The sequence below is a fragment of the Triplophysa rosa genome, linkage group LG11, assembly GCF_024868665.1.
Source record: "Triplophysa rosa linkage group LG11, Trosa_1v2, whole genome shotgun sequence".
NCBI classification, from domain to species: domain Eukaryota; kingdom Metazoa; phylum Chordata; class Actinopteri; order Cypriniformes; family Nemacheilidae; genus Triplophysa; species Triplophysa rosa.
Genome location: NC_079900.1, coordinates 16,113,888 through 16,130,521, shown reverse-complemented (window position 1 = coordinate 16,130,521; position 16,634 = coordinate 16,113,888). Strand labels below are relative to the sequence as shown.

The 16,634-nt window shown below is 39.1% G+C and overlaps 1 protein-coding gene across 2 annotated transcripts in view; it reads right to left on the bottom strand.

The window, feature by feature from the left end:
* Positions 1–16,634, bottom strand: part of cacna1ha (calcium channel, voltage-dependent, T type, alpha 1H subunit a) — a 96,763-nt gene that overhangs the window by 5,980 nt on the left and 74,149 nt on the right. Inside the window, exons 11-29 of one of the 2 annotated variants that reach the window (XM_057345017.1) lie at positions 15,075–15,226; positions 14,792–14,977; positions 14,477–14,594; positions 13,002–13,157; positions 12,269–12,356; positions 11,711–11,919; positions 11,251–11,631; positions 8,987–9,087; positions 8,792–8,909; positions 8,629–8,697; positions 8,369–8,553; positions 7,893–8,019; positions 7,660–7,785; positions 6,545–6,634; positions 6,223–6,436; positions 3,552–3,703; positions 3,356–3,465; positions 1,881–2,014; positions 1,703–1,773 (exon numbers count right to left, since the gene is read on the bottom strand). In XM_057345017.1, the coding sequence (XP_057201000.1) occupies positions 1,703–1,773; positions 1,881–2,014; positions 3,356–3,465; positions 3,552–3,703; positions 6,223–6,436; positions 6,545–6,634; positions 7,660–7,785; positions 7,893–8,019; positions 8,369–8,553; positions 8,629–8,697; positions 8,792–8,909; positions 8,987–9,087; positions 11,251–11,631; positions 11,711–11,919; positions 12,269–12,356; positions 13,002–13,157; positions 14,477–14,594; positions 14,792–14,977; positions 15,075–15,226 (2,787 nt within the window). The remainder of the gene's footprint in view (positions 1–1,702; positions 1,774–1,880; positions 2,015–3,355; positions 3,466–3,551; positions 3,704–6,222; positions 6,437–6,544; positions 6,635–7,659; positions 7,786–7,892; positions 8,020–8,368; positions 8,554–8,628; positions 8,698–8,791; positions 8,910–8,986; positions 9,088–11,250; positions 11,632–11,710; positions 11,920–12,268; positions 12,357–13,001; positions 13,158–14,476; positions 14,595–14,791; positions 14,978–15,074; positions 15,227–16,634) is intronic. The other variant, XM_057345018.1, reaches the window with a different exon arrangement.

The window sequence follows — 16,634 nt, the reverse complement described above, 5'->3', positions numbered from 1 at the left end:
ATACTTTCTCTTCAACTTTTTCTCTGTCCTCCCCCGTGCTTTAAAGATGCACACAACTGCATTTCAGTATATCTATAACACTCTAAAACAGAATCACACTTATACAATATATGTTTTATGAATAGTATGTGTGTGTGTATGTACACATATACTGTAAAAATATATACATTAATTCAAATATGGCAACTAGACCAATTTATTAAGATAAGTTAGCTCAAGAAACTTATATTTAAATGGACAGTTCACCCAAAAATAAAAATTCTGTCATCATTTACTCACCCTCAAGTTGTTCCAAATCTGTACAAATTTCTTTGTTCTGATGAACACAGAGAAAGATATTTGGAAGAATGCTTGTAACCAAACAGATCTTGGCCACCAATAGACCTTTCACTAGGGTTGGGAATCGTTTCAATTTTATCGATTCCGATTCCAATTCCGATTCTGCTTATCGATTTCGATTCTTATCGATTCCCAGTTTCGATTCCACAGTTGAAGTAAAACATTCAGATATCAACCTGTATGGTCATTTAGCCTGCTTTTTGACTTGTTTGCAAAATATATTTATATATTTATGAGCACCGTTTTGTGTATATTTACACATAGAAACACACCTTTTCTGATTTATTACAATTTGTATTATCATAGTTGAACTACATCATGGTTAAACTGCAGTTACTATAATGCAACTATGGTTAATTTGTGATTCCTTTGCTTCAATGCAAATTCTATAGCTAAACTATGCTTACTATAGTAAAAAATATTGATAATTTTCATAAGGGCTTTTATTGAGATATCAGCAGATCATGCAACGCTTGTACTTTTCTGAAAATATGCACACAGGAATTGATAAGAGGAATTCAAATTTTAATCTCAAGTATCCGATTCCTATTCCTTTCGATTCCGATCCGATTCCTAGCCTTTCGATTCCGATTCCAAATTGGAATTGATTTTCGATTCCCAACCCTACCTTTCACACATACAGTCTTTACTGGTAAATTGCCAGTAAATTGCAGTTAACAGATTGTGTGTGAACAGAAAATTTCCGGGAAAGTCGAGGGTGAGTAAATGATGACAGAATTTTTATTTTGGGGTGAACTGTCCCTTTAAGTTTACCTAATGACAAAACAAAATAATTTTGTTGGGTGAACAGTAATAGGTCAGATAGATTGATTATTTCAATACACTACAAAACACAACTTTACTGCTTTTTATTTCATATTTTACTCATTTAATTCTTTATTGTAACAAAACCAAAACATTGGTCAAGTAGCTGTTCAAAATGGTTGTGCTGATGCATTTTTACTAGTAGCAACACTATGTCATGCACTTACACCTCAACACTAAACACACAAACCTTGATTATGGTGACCATTATCAAACATCATTCGTTAAACCTTTAATAATATTAACCAGTGAATTTAAACATGCCACAATGCATGCTGGAAACTTTGAACCCTTGTTTAAAGTAAAATTGTTTGTTCCATTTGCACTGGCTGCCAGACTGGGAAAAATTCTGACACGTTTTGTCAAAATGTCCATTTAACAAAATAATCTTTCTAAGCTACATCTTTGGACAAATGTAATCAGTATACAAACATAATAAAATTGACCCCTCCCTCCTACTAAAAAAAATATTTGTTCAAGTGTTACCTTTGCCGGGAGAACATTTTGCAAGTTGGAGTTTTGACAGTGTATTGGTTACCTGTGGTAAAGCCTGCATCACTGTATCCAACAGAGCTCTCATGCCAGTAGCCATCTTTAGAAGCTTCAGTACTGCAGACAAAAGCAAAAAAAAGACCCACTCAACTTATTTAAATAAAGCTACACAGAAGACACATTTCAGACTATTTGTAATTAGAGATAGAAAATAAAAGCAATACCTCTGGCTATCCTCAGCACTCTCATAATGCGGATGATTGTAGGGTTGATGGGCAGTGCTGCATTCATCTTGATCTCCTCCAGCGTGATGCCCATGACAGAGAGCAGGACTATTGCTAGATCCAGCTGGTTCCATCTGCCAGCATATTACAACATTGTACAGTTCAAACACAACAACCAGCAATAATCATCTCTTAGTTACTCTTAGGAACATTAAGCAAGCTAAGCAAACAAGGCATAAACAGATTTATGAGCATATTGTGAATATATCAACATACGGTTGACTGCACCTGAACATATGCTAATTTGAGATTAATGATAAACAGGAGAATCACGACTCCCTTTAATTTAGCATGTTACATTTACCTAAAACAAATGATTCATCTAGTTCCCTATGCATAACACCAGGCACCACATATTAAAACTTGACTTAATCATACATCCATGATTTATTGCCAAGGTGTTTTACAATGTGTTAGAGGTTAGTGAAATTATGGTGTAATGGACACAAACATGAATTTGAAGATTTAAATGCTTGCTTGGGTTACAGTAGCTGTTGCAGTTATATAATCCACCTTTTCAACTCTGTAATGTTCTTCCTCTTTCAAGTTGCTTTTCTTAACATGTAACTAAGCAGCATTTCAACTGCATTGTATTGTTTTAATGTTGTAATAGCCAAATACACAATGGCCATAGCCAAAATGTAATGTGGTGCGACCGTGATTTATCCTAAAGGGACAGTTCACCCAAAAATGAAAATACTGTCATCATTTACTCACCTTCTAGTTGTTCCAAATCTTTATAAATGTATTTGTTCTGATGAACACAGAGAAAGATATTTGGAAGAATGCTTCTAACGATACAGTTATTGGACCCCATTGACTACCATAGTAGGAAAAATTACTTAATCATTTTTTTGTTCTGTTGAACACAAAAGAAGATATTTTGAAGAATGTAGGATAGCAAACTGTTCTGGGGCACTTTTGTCTATCTTTGTTATTTTTCCTACTATGGTAGTCAATGGGGTCCAAGAACGGTTTGGTTACAAGCGTTGTCTAAATATCTTTTTCTGTGTTCAATCAAACAAAGAAATGTATACAGATTTGGAACTACTAGAGTGTGAGTAATTCATGACATCATTTTCATTTTAGGGTGAACTATCCCTTTAAAATGAATTAATTTCCTTGACATGCTTAACATTTTTTTAACAAATCTTTAGTATTTAATGTGTTTAGAAACAAAGTATTTGCATTTCTTTGAGTTTTGTTAAGTAATCATATCATATTTTTGTTCTATAACTTTGTCGTCTTAAATGAACAAAATGTTCCTGAAAATTGCATACAAGTATCAGAGTTTCATCTTTCAGCCACAAAAATTAGATATATTTCATTTTTAATTTATTACAATTATTGATATTATTGGTTGCACCGCATGGTAAGTCATTGACCCCGTACATCAGACCAATTTGCCACAATACCTGTCTTTGAAGAATCTCCGAAAGCCAAAGGCCACCAGTTTGAGTAAAGCCTCAATAATGAAGATGATGGTAAAGACATAGTTACAGTATTTCAAGCCCTCGTCCAGGTACTGTATGAGACAGAAACACCAATTGAAGAGTTCAGATGCAAAACAAAAGCACGTGTTCAGAAATCATTAAAAGCATAAAGACTCACCGGAGGCTGTTGGAAATGCTCGATAGACATGGTGACCACATTGATACAGATGATGCCTGTGATGAAGAGGTCCAGATAGTGGTTGGTACACAGTGTGTGGATGTAAAGCCGGGCCGGAGAGTAGTCTGCATAATAGGGCCTCTGCTGGGCCTCTGTTGATCATCACACAGACAGACAGTACAGCTGGTCAGTGCAGGAAAAATGTGATAAAACAGGCAAAGGACACTAGGTGTGAGGGGACGGCTGCTGCAGACAGGACCAGAATTAATGTGACATCATTGTGATACTTTCTATTTAAAGCTGAGATCCGTTTGCTGAAAGGCCTCTCGTGCACCAGCCGTGCCTCTGTGGATATCGAGCATGCTACTTCGGGGACGTGCCGTTGTAAACATGGCTGTGTTGGAGACTTCTGCGAGTAGCACAGGTTGTGTTTCTCAAGGGCAGCTTAGAGGTGACTGTTCATTGATTTCTTGTATCGTGTGTGATATATTAGACATGACATCAACCATAAAATTGATTTTAGTTTGAATCCATCTTTCTGAGTCTGCCATAAAAGCATGTTTACTGGTAAATAGCATAAGAGAGAAGCCTTTGAACCGCTGATATCTGACAGACATGCAAGAACAACATACTGTAGACGATAAATGTAACAATTCTCCATATACAACACTGATGATCATGGTGGAGGACTTCCTAAATCACAAAGTCTGGTAATATGAAGAAATAATGGCCCAGATGGAATCTACATTGTTTGAGGGTTTTCTGCCCATATTTTGGGAAAAATCTGTGAAATCAAGCACTTGTCATTATTTACATGCCCTCTTGTCATTTCAAACCTGTAAGACTTTCTTCTTCTACAGAACACAAAAGAAGATATTTTGAAAAATGACAGAAAACCACTGGTCCCCACTGACTTGCATTTTGTGTCCATACAATTGAAGTCAATGGGGACCAATGGTTTTTGGTTTTCAAAATATCTTATTTTGTGTTTTGCAGAATAAAGAAAATCACACAGGTTTAAAATGACAACAGGGTGCGTAAATGATGGTAGAATTTTCATTTTGAAGGTGAACTATCACTTTAAATGTAATATAGTAAAATACTAAAAACTGAGAGTACGGTTCAACACGTTAAATTCAAATTAATAAAACAAACATTTAATATGCTTGAAACGTACAATTTAATCCACTACAAGCTTTCTGCTAAGATTCAATCTGGGCCTTTCACAGATATTTGTACTGTATACTGCATAAAAACATGATATTATACACATTTGTTGCGTCTTTATCCTGGTCCTACACCTGTAAGGACTGTTCAGTGAGATGTGCTCGCATCTATCCCACATGAATGCATTGAGGGGCTCTTTGAATAGATCCGTGCTAATAAAACTCAACTGCTGAACTCTGAACTCTGGAAGCTACGAGTACCATAAATCAGATTTACATACACTATTAATCCCCAAACTGCAGTAAAGGCTAGAGAAGCCGAGTGTGACAAACCTAGATAAAACTGTCAGAGTTTATGCTAAAAATGGTTTATCACGCAGCTTTGCCCCAGCAGACGTGCCTCCTAAACGGAGAACAAGGTTCTTCACATGTATTCAGTTACCCAGCGTTCCCAAAATACTTTAATGTGTGTTGAAGTGAACCAGATAATAGTAATGATGCCTTCGGCCTGCCAAACTGATTAAAACAGACAGCCAGTGAGTGGCCAGTGGGAATCTTAACCATCCACCTTTGATCTTTGGTCGTAACTCAGTGCAAGATGTAATTTCGCACACATTTGAGCTAACAGTTCATCATTTTGATACAGGCTAAATACTATCCACCGGTCCCTCAGCTCATCTGGGAAAATGTACAGTAAATCAGTAGTCACAGGTCATGACTATCAATAACAGAAAGGTACATCGATTTGTGCCTGGCAGGCTCATAAGGGCTAACCTGACCTTAACCCCTCCATGGACAGGGATGGATTACTGACCGGGCCAATGGGGCCAGTGCCCAGGGGTCCTTGACTACCATGAGCCCGAGGAGGCCCTGGGCTTCAAGGTTGCACCATCCAGTTTGGTACAGAGAACCCAACAAGAATGAAAACAAATGTTTATCTAAGTTTAATATATGGGTCCCATAGCCTATACAAGGCCTCTGTGGATACCCTGTAAAAAATGAAATGATCAACAAAGACGTGCGTTTCATACGCCTTTATTTGGTCCATTCTTGATTTTTCGCTGTGTATCTGTGTATAATTTTACCCCGGGGCCCTTTGAAGTCATAATCCGTCCCCGTCCCCGGATGTCAACCTTATTTAGTCTGTAGGGCTGACCAGCCTGCCAATAACAAATCAAGGGTTTGGGAATTAGTCTACATTCGCTGAAACTGACCATCTAAGAACCTGCTCTGTATGTCTCACATCCCCTCTTGGACATGGAATGACACTATTTCTGTTCTCATATTTAACTTCCTCTGTTGGTTTGTCATGCAGCGCCTGGTGGTGCGGGGATCTCATGCAGGAGCATGCTGCAGTCCATCACAATCCAAGGCTGACGTCAGATCGGTGCCAAAATGTGCACTGTTTTAGCCTTTTGACTGCATACGTCTTTTCCAATATTTCTCTAGCTTTCTCTCTCTCAGGCTCTGGAAGCAGGCAGTGCTCAGAAAAATAGACTACCGACCAGACCCGCATTTCTCCTTACTCCTGCGCTTTTTCTCCAGCAGCCTCTGCCTCTTCTCCTCGCGCAGACGTGCCTCCTCTTCCTCCTGGTCCTGTCTGCACTTGTGGAAGTTCTCCACCACCACCCCAACAAACATGTTCAGCACAAAGAAGCTGACGATCAGCAGGAAGGAGATGAAGTAGAGGAGCATCCAAGGATTATGATTGCGCTCGGGCTGCGGGAGAGCGGAAGACGTATCCATCATATGACAAATTAATATAGTCTTTTTATTCTTATACGTATTCAAACATCGCTGGTCCGAGTAAGCAAAACAGATGCAAACCTGCTTGTCCACGCCCACAGCATCCAGTCCGTCGTACATTATATTCACCCACCCGTCCTTACAGGACAGCACAAACAGCGACATGAGGGCCTGTAGAATAGAGATGCAGTGTGGGAAAAACATCATTCAGTGGGACTCGTAATGGCAATCTGGGAATCTTTTTCAACATACACTACCGGTCAAAAGTTTTTGAACAGTTACTCACTCACTCACTCACAGAAAAATAGTAAGCTCATCAAAACTGTAGTATAACACAAATAGAACTATGAGTATTACGGTTTGACTAAAAGAAATCTGAACAAAAACATAATTTGTTATAATTTAGCATCTGCAATGTATGTAGTCATCTTTTGCCTAAAATTTGCAGAAATGTTCTCTTGCCATTTTCTCAAGCAGCTTCTTGGGTTTGTAAACAATATTAAAGAAGTTCCCATCTATTCTTTGCTCTTACTGGCTCTTACAAAGTCATCCATTTCAAATTCATTTTTTACTAAATGAAATTTGTATTAGTTTATAATGAAAGAGTTTATATTTTCACAATTATATTTTTGTCTATAAACTAATTTTACACATTTAAGCATTCACCTTCAAATGAAAACCTTTTTAACACAATGAGAAACATTTCAGTCAAGTGTACAAAAACTTTTGACCGATAGTGTATTACAGCAGAAATTGTTTTCTTGAGGTCCGATATAAAATAAAAATAAAGACAACGTGACTTAACTTTTTCGCTCGGCCGGGTGCTTAAAGGGACAGTTCACCCCCAAAATAAAAAGTCTGTCATCATTTACTCACCTTTGAGTTGTTGCAAAACAGTGTAACAGTTCTTTGCCACCATTGACTACCATAGTAGGAAAAATGACAATGGTGGTCAAAAGTGCCCCAGGACTGTTTGCTTTCCTACATTCTTCAAAATGTCTTCTTTTGTGTTCAACAGAACAAAGAAATTTATAAAGAAATTTCTCCTACTATGGTAGTCAATGAGTCCAAGAACTGTTTGGTTACAAGAACTCTTCCAAATATCTTTCTCTGTGTTCATCACAACAAAGAAATTTACACAGAATTTTCATTTTTGGGTGAACTCTCCCTTTAATTATAACAATATTTCTGGTCACCTGTCCCAAATTGTCAAAGTTGTACTTTCTCCGAATCCACTTGTAGTTTGCTTGAAGACACTCAGACTTATTGTGGATGTTTTTAGTTTCGAGACCTTCACAATGATAAAACTTTCCTTTGAAGAGCTGTAATCGAAAATATGAATATAATATTGATTATGACAATAAAAATAATAATGCTGAGTACAGAAAGCATGTATGTCTTTAACAGCAGGGACAATCAGTGCTTTTACCTGGACACCCAGAATGCCAAAGACAATAAAGAAGGCACAGCAGATCAGCACAATGTTCCCGATGGGCCTCAGGGACGTTATGAGTGTTTCCACTACAAGCTTTAGTCCTGGAGCTCGGCTAATCACCCTGTTTATATGAAAAAGCAAAGACGCGACCCTTTTCAATCTGTTTGAATTGAAGTAACATTTATGTAATGGAACAATTGTCTGAGTGACCCGTAAGATCAATAAACTGCTTCTTGATTTGCCTTTAAAATAAATTCAAGGATAATTGACTTTCACAACGGCTTAGTCGAACAGGCGAGAGAGATTGAGAAGAGGCTGTTAGTGTGCATGCTTTGAGATAATGCATCTACAAAATGAACCTTAACATTATTCCTTAAACAGGTCAATAACCCCACGGTGAATTTCACAGATTGCTTGCGCGTCAGGGAAACAAGCGCTTAATTGAGTGTCGCGACCGCTTGTTTGCTGACCTCAGAGGCCGCAGGGTTCTCAGCAGGCGAAGAACCCTCAGGATCCCGAAAATCCTGTTTCCACCGGTGGAAGCCACTGAAACCAGAATGTCCATGAGCGAGACAAACACCAGCACTCCATCCAGAACGTTCCAGGTGCTCTTAAGATAGCTGTGCTTCCCGGCACAGAAGCCAAGGGCCACCACCTTTAACACAAACATCTGTGAGATTGCTTCGTCTAACAATGCTCTCTTTATATATAAATAATACAGAATTATTACCTTCACAGTCATTTCAGCAACAAAGATCACAGTGAAAACATAATTGGAAATAGTGAGAAACACCCTCTCCTGAAATAAAAAATAACAATTATCATTAAAGCATCACCACTGGAAATACTGGATACATAAAGTGCAACATTCCTGTTTCAAGTAAACCACTTACAGATTGCAGGATCATGGGTCTTTCCAGAGCAATCGTGATACAATTTAAGAAGATGAATACCAGGACCACATGATCAAACATCTTGTGAGAAATTAACCTTTGACACATCATTCGAAACCTATGGAATGAAAGTATGACATTGAGACAAGTGACCTGTGATAGGACATTTTTGATTAAGAAACGAGAAGTTCTTACGTGTTCTGAGGAGAGAACAGATAAAGTGACCAGTCCTCATGATCTTTACACCACTGAGGTTTATATGCTTGAAACGTCCTCTTCAGACGGAAACAGAAGCTCTGAAAACCAAACGAGAGCTTTCAGCCAACAGAAGAAGAGCTACAGCTCATAAAAACAGCTTAATCAATACACAACTGTCAGATGGTTGTTTGGAGTTGAAGCTCAGCATTAAGCTAATGGCCTTGATTCAATATATCAATAAAGAGCGATGAGCTCTCTGCTTATTCAAGAGAGGAAGTACATAATTTAAACACACGGTTGTTTAATTTAGATTAATTGCATTGCTAAAACCGTTTGGTAGAGGTGACCTAACCATTCATTTTGCAAATGCATTTTCTCCAGAAACATTTTGCAGAATTAAAGTTCATTTTGTGTGAAACGATTTGCCAGCAATTTGGATAACAGATGAATTAAACTGAAGAGAGACACCATGAACCAGCTTCAATTATGAGGCTTTTAATACAATTGTTTGATTAAAATTCATTAGAAAAAATATTTCCAATCAACTTCAACTTGTTGGTTGACTTTTGCACAATTTTATGCAGTTAATTTGGCAGTTTCAATTGTGAAGTAGCATTGATTTAAGTTGTTTTTATTCAACACATGTATTTCTATGCTGGAATTCTGTTTCGCGAACACTGGGTCTCATTCACTAAGCAATGCGTACTCACAAATATGTGTGTGAAACCTGTGTACGAACATTTTCACAAACAAATCATGATTCACTAAAACCTTTGTACTAAAATTTATTCTAAATACAAGAAAAAAGATAGGAACAGCTGAAAGCACACACACATATATATATATACATATACAGTATATATATATATATATATATATATATATCGTACTTTTATTTTGAAGGCAAATTCACTAAAGAAGTGATTGTGACAGATTTATTTCAGAACCAGCTGTGGGCAAAATAATCAAAATAATGCTGCTGGCGCGGGCCAGATATTATTGCTGGGCCGCCTGTTGCCGACCCCTGATCTACAACAACATACAGCCATGGACAAAATTAAGAAACCATTCCAAATGTTAATTTATTCAGCATTTCTAGGTGTACTGTGGCTATTCCAGTCCAGTGTCTGTTGACTTTCAACAAAATCAAACCTCAGGAGTGACATAAAGCAATGTGAAAGACTGACAGCATGACAAGACACATGAAAACTGGGATAAAATTCCAGGTTATCACATAAAACTATTTTTTTTAACGTTTCCCAAATACATGTACAAATATTAATGTTGTATTGATGTGATATGAACTTTTTTCTTTGCAGTATTTAAGGTCTGAAAAATACAGAGCATATTTGCTGTTATTGTGACCTGTTTCTCCAGTTTTCATTTTCTGCAAATAAATGCAAATAGAAACAATATTTTTATTTGAAATTAGGAAGAAATATTGTTAGTAGTTCACAGAATGAAACAAAAATGATCATTCTAATTAAACACATTCCTATAAATAGTTAATTCAGAAAAACGGAAATGGTCTCAAATTTTTTGCTCTAGTAGTGACGTGATTATGACGTAGCGAGCGGAGGCAGAAATCCGAAACAACAATGGCGTACAAAATCATCGTTGCTGTATGTGGATACCCGGAGCTATACGATACATCTTACTTTTATTGAAACAGGAATAAAAAGAATCTTGCTTGGAAGAAAGTGAGTGAGGAGGTCGGACAATCTGGTAAGTTGTAAAAAACGTTCTTTACTCAATTTGAGCTATATACAGTATATACGAGACTGGAGCCGCCTGGCAGAAGCCCCTCCCATGACGCGAATTCGCGTCTGTTCTGAAGTGAATTTCACGCGCGAATGAAGCGAATTTCATGTGCGAATTAAGCGAGTAAACTCAAAATGTTCAAGCTTTCAACTACGTGCGAATAGTGTGATTCATTCGCGCAAGTCGCGTTTGGTGGGAACGCTCAGTTAGGCTTCCATTTGTTCCAGTTTATAGCTTTGTTGACTGTTTCTGTTCATTTCACACCACTTGAAACTCAATTTCAAAACAAGGCCTCTTGTGTCCTCAGACATCATCACTGACACCAAAAAGGTCACTTTCAGAAAAACAATTACTGCTTTCAAGCTATCCGCCGCAATCAATTATGGCAGAACAATTAGTCTCTTGCATGAGAAACCCCTGGGAGGACATCTTCAACAAAACAAGGCATTAGCACTGCCTGACAGCAAAAAAATATTGTGTGTGTGTACGCCATCACTTACATCATCCAAATCCTCCTCCTCCGTGATGGAATCTTCTTTGCCCAGGCTGGTGGACAGGTCAGTGGGCAGGTGTAGGGTTCTTCCATTGCAGTCATGATACTCTCCCAATGGGCTGAAGCTGGGGGCCTGCGGCAGCTCAGGGATATCCAGAGAGCTGGGAGGCAGAATTGAGCCCCCACTGGTATTGGCCATCTTGTCTCCCTCCGAATCCTCACTCTCAAAGCTGCCCCTGCCTTCCTCAGACAACAGAGACTCCCTTTCCCCAGACGTGTCTTTTCTTTTCAAGCTCGGCGCCCGTCCTAAGCTGTTCCAGCTGGACCTGCGACTGCCCCAGTTACTGCCTGAGCCACGGGGGTGACATGGAGATCTTCTTGGACTAGTCTGGAATAGTAAAAGAATGTCAATGCAATGATCGAAATCGGACAGACATATTATTTGGGATAGCCGATTCACTTCTTACCAGGGATTTCTGATCGAAGGCATTTGGATCTATGGAGACCCCACTGCCCCGCCTCGACTCGGCCGAGCCAAACACCGACTCTGGGCCAAGAGAGCTCTTGGGAGTGGGCATGGGTGTGGCAGCAGTGCGCATGATGATTGGTGGAGGCAAAGTGCCCCGAAGATCCACATGCCCATTCGCTGTCATCATCAGAGAGTACATCTTTAGTTCTATAGGTGGTAAAGAAAACTATGAGTGAATGGAAATCATTGCCATTCAGAAGAGCATAAAATGCCATTTTATCCACAGCTGATTCATAAATGTGAAGCTGGTTCATCTCTCTAGAGGATAATTTCCTTTTTCAGTGTATTGACTTATGGGAAATATAACTGTATATACTGCAGTCTGCATATTTATACAGACTTTATAAAACTGAGCGACTGAATGCCCTCATTAAGATGTTCTACAGGAGAAATCCACGTACTGTATAAAAAATCTAATTGCATCTGCTGTTGTACACTCACACAGGTGCAATTTTTTTCACCCTGCAAGATCATTTTATGATGTGAAGGAAGTAACCTGTGGCTCGTAATTCCCCCATCTTCTCCTCCTCTTCAAAGTTCACCGACCTCTTTTCCTCATCTGTGTCCGACTTGTTAGCATCCCCCTGCAAAGCACGAGAGGTTTTTGCAGACAGCTCGCAGTGTTCCGGTAACTGGCCGGCTTACCGAAGTGTTATTCATGGTGCGGTGAAGCCGAGCAGAACGCAAGCAGGTTTCGCTCTCTCTAAGGATGACGGCCTCTGGCATCAACAACAAACTGCCCTTCACTCAGTCAGAGCCTGCTGTGCATACAGACAGCTGCGGTGCCCGTGCTACCGACTGCTGCTCTCTCAGACACGTATTGCTATTAGGGCTGTGTTAAGATAGTGTTTGTTTTAGTCTTTGCAGATTTACACCTACTCATAACCAGTTCACAATTCACACAGCCCCGAGCATGACAGATGGGCCTGAGACTGCAGCACGGTATCGGCAATGCAGTTCAACTCCCTAAGCAAACTATCCCGAGACAGCAACTGTTTTGTTTGTGCATAAATCTGCATCCTAAGAAAGCACTACATATTAACTTGAAGTTGTGATGATCATCACATGTACCGTACAAGTCCACAAGCATTTATGGAATCACATACAGGTTTAAAATTTAGGTCCATTTATGCTACAAAAGTGTACAGGGCAGCGATTTGGCATTTGGGACAAAGCCAAACCTTAAAATGCTGAAATCAATCTGACTTGAACACAATGGTTTTTCTTACCTCTGCCTGAAAGCCCTCCACTAATATGGCCACCAGCAGGTTAAAAAGCACGTAATTCCCAAAAGTCATCAGTGCCACAAAGTAAAGAGCTGCCCATGGAGTGGTGGAAGCCATTCCATTATACAAGACCACATTCCAGTCTTCCTGGGTGAGAATCTGAAACACAAACACCATTGGTGATGACACAGAACAGGTGAACAAAGTTAAAATGAGGATATTGCTGCTGCCCTTCTGAAATCTCCATAATGATGATTTTTATTTTTTGCCATAAATCATTGTTGTTAGTCCCCATTTATGTTTGTCAGAGAGTACTAAAATGTGCTTGTCAACTTTTGACACAATATGTAATCATTTTGAAAGTACAGCATTTTTTACATTTCCTGAATTTGGACATCGAAGGTTTTGGAAGGACAGCGACAATATATTTCATTTCACGATAATTGTCTGCCCTATCTAGCAATTAAGTATTTTTTACCATAAAAAACGTTACTGTAATCTAGTGAGAATAGGTGCTGTAAATGTGCATGATACAGGCAGATACAATGCAGGTTCAGCAACTCTGTTCCATCTCAGGAAATTGTGCTGATGTCAGATGTAAGGCACACAAAGGCTTTCAACAAAGCCTGTCGATTGTAGAACAAAGTGAGCCGCAAAAAACTGTAATGTAGCCAGGTTTAGCACAGCGACTCTTGTGTAAAACTGAAATACATCTAAGAATACACCCGAAATGTCAACGTAAAACTTAAATAGAAATCTTTTTGTCAAGCATCAAATCTAGATAATTTCGTGAACATTTCAATATTAATTTGTAATACAATGCTAAATAAGAAAAATGTCACTGTCGTCCCTCTGAAACCTATTTTTGTTATTATTGTTAGTCACCCTTTAAAGATCCAATGTGTATTTTTTGGAGGATCTATTGACAGAAATGCAATAAAATATGCATAACTATGTCTTACATAATGAAGCGTCATGTTTTTATTACCTTAGAATGAGCTATTTCTATCTACATACACCTCAGGTCCCCTTACCTGTTGTTTCTACAGTAGCCCTAAAACTGCTCTACAGAGCGTGTTTTGTAAATACGTCATCTCCTTTGGCAAAGAAGCAAAAACGTGACGACATCTTAGTTCTGTGTCAGCCACCGTAGTGCTTCGAAAGGGAGGGGGGAGCCTTGGTTGCTTCTAGATTTCATACACTGGACCTTTAAGTTTGTCACTGGGTTTTGCAAATATCTAACTAATAAAAATATGCTTATTAACTTTGACAACACAGTATCTATTCATTTTAGAAGTACAGTGTTTTTTTCCATTTCCTGAACAACAGAAATAGGAATTGGAGATCCGAGGTTTCAGAAGGACAGCAATGATGTATTTCTCACTCTGTACTCTGTAATTGTAAGGAGTCGGACTGAACTGTTTATCTAGTAACTCTTTTGCTATGTTGACATGCCCGTGCATAATCTCGGTTCTTACCTGAAACACAGTGACAATCGCCCACAGCAGAGAATCAAAGTTTTTCCTGTCTGGAATCGTGTCTCCATTCTCCATCTTCATGCTGAATTTGCACCCAAACAGATGCATCCCAAGAATGCTGCATTTACAGGAAAACAAAAGTAAAGGTGCACAATTTTTACACGTTAATGTACATTTTTCATCTCTAAGAAAATGATCATCAGTTTGTCTAATTTACACATTTCTAAAGCAAACAGAATAAATTTAAAATCTCTGTGGCACTGAGACCCAAGCTCGGTTCTGATTGGTTGATTATGGTGTGGGCGTGGTCAGCACCTGAATGTGAAGATGAAAAGCATCAGCAGCATGCAGAATGTGGCCACGTTGTCCATAGTCTTCATAAGGACCACCAGCTGTCTGCGCAGCGCAGGGAGGAAGCGCACCAGTTTGAGCACACGCAGGAGGCGGAACGTCCTCAGAACCGAGAGGCCTCCATCCGCTTGTCCTATGATCTCCCACACACTGGCAAGAACAGAATATTTACATCATCAGTAATGCTTAAGAATGACTGAATGAACAATAACCTTGCAGAAAGTTGTCATTTAGTAGCAGAACCTACCTTATGACCACAATAATGCCATCAAAGATGTTGTAAGGATTCTTGATGTAGCCGAAGATGCCAAAGGCCAGCAGTTTGAAGAGCATTTCGAGGACAAACATGCTTGTGAAGACAATATTGCTGATCTCCAGGATGTTTGTCAGCTCTTCAGGCTATGAGAAAAAACAGAGCCATACTTCATTACCTTCTGCAGGTCAATGTCGTGCCAAGACACTGCTGGGAATGCTACGGTACGTACAGTAGGAGAGACGTCGTCACTGACCTTCATGATGCCACCTTCGCACACGGTTAATCTCAGAACGTTATATGAAATGCACACTACATAATAGAGAACTGTGGGCCTATAGATTGCATGCATTTGACAAATGTGCCGTTTATGCAACACGAGGCCTCAGGGCCGAATGATTTGAAATATTTCAACGCATTGACAAAGCAATTGCAATTTCTCAGTTTTAACAGACACAGCGGAGAGAGCAAAATCAACAATCAGACAAAGATATTAACTCTTTTATTAAGAGCAAAGCAATGTGGCGAGCGCAAATCAATGAGATATACTGTATAGCGCTGCTAAAATCTTTCCATCATAAGCAGATTCAGAGCCAGATTCATTGCTCATTCAAACCGTACCTACTGTGTGACTTTACCGCTACACTCGCATCTACAGTACAAGACAAATCAATAAACACATTCTTAAGGAGCAACATACTGCATGAGTCTCTGGGCACCATTGCCCATTACAAGAGCAGCCACCCTCAGCAATCACCTGGATACTGTTCACATTAAAATACTGTTATAACATCATTATATCAAACTGTTAGACAATCACCCTCACCACAGGCACGCTGAAAGCCATTTTCTTAAACACTTCCATTTAAAGAAAGAAAACTGATACGCATTTAGGCTTGTAGGGTTTCACAGCTACATATTATTCTTTCAGACACAAAACCTATTGGAGACTGGCATATGAAGTGTGTTTTTATAACAATAGTAGGATTTAACCGCATGTGAACCTGTATTTTGACCGTCATGGAGAGGAATGCTGTAAATAACTGTACTGTAGTAAAAACTGTGCTGACATGTCACCACTAGGGGGCGTCACGACCTGTGCTGCCTGCATTGTTCTACATCCATTAATGAAGTGAAGTGACCTATTAGTCAGATATGGTGACCCATACCCGAAATGTGACCTCTGCTTTTAACCCATCCAGAGAGTAGTGAACACACGCACAGCAAGTGGTGATCACACGTACACCCGGAGCAATGTACTTTAAGCAGCCTGAAGAAGAGGGATATAAATATTCATTGTTACCCAGGAACAACAGATTAGGAACGGATTAGTAAATGAATAATGAAAGACTGAACGTCTGGGTCTACTACGATGTTAGATTAGAACCACAAACACTAGACGCTACATCAAAATGAGTTCTTGAGTCATTGAAACAAACGAACTAAAAGGTTATCGATGCATTATTATTCTCGAGATTGAGAAAAATCTGATCAAATAAACTGGCACTGTCAGCGTGAAAGCTATTTGAAATACAGGTGTCAGTCACATACTGC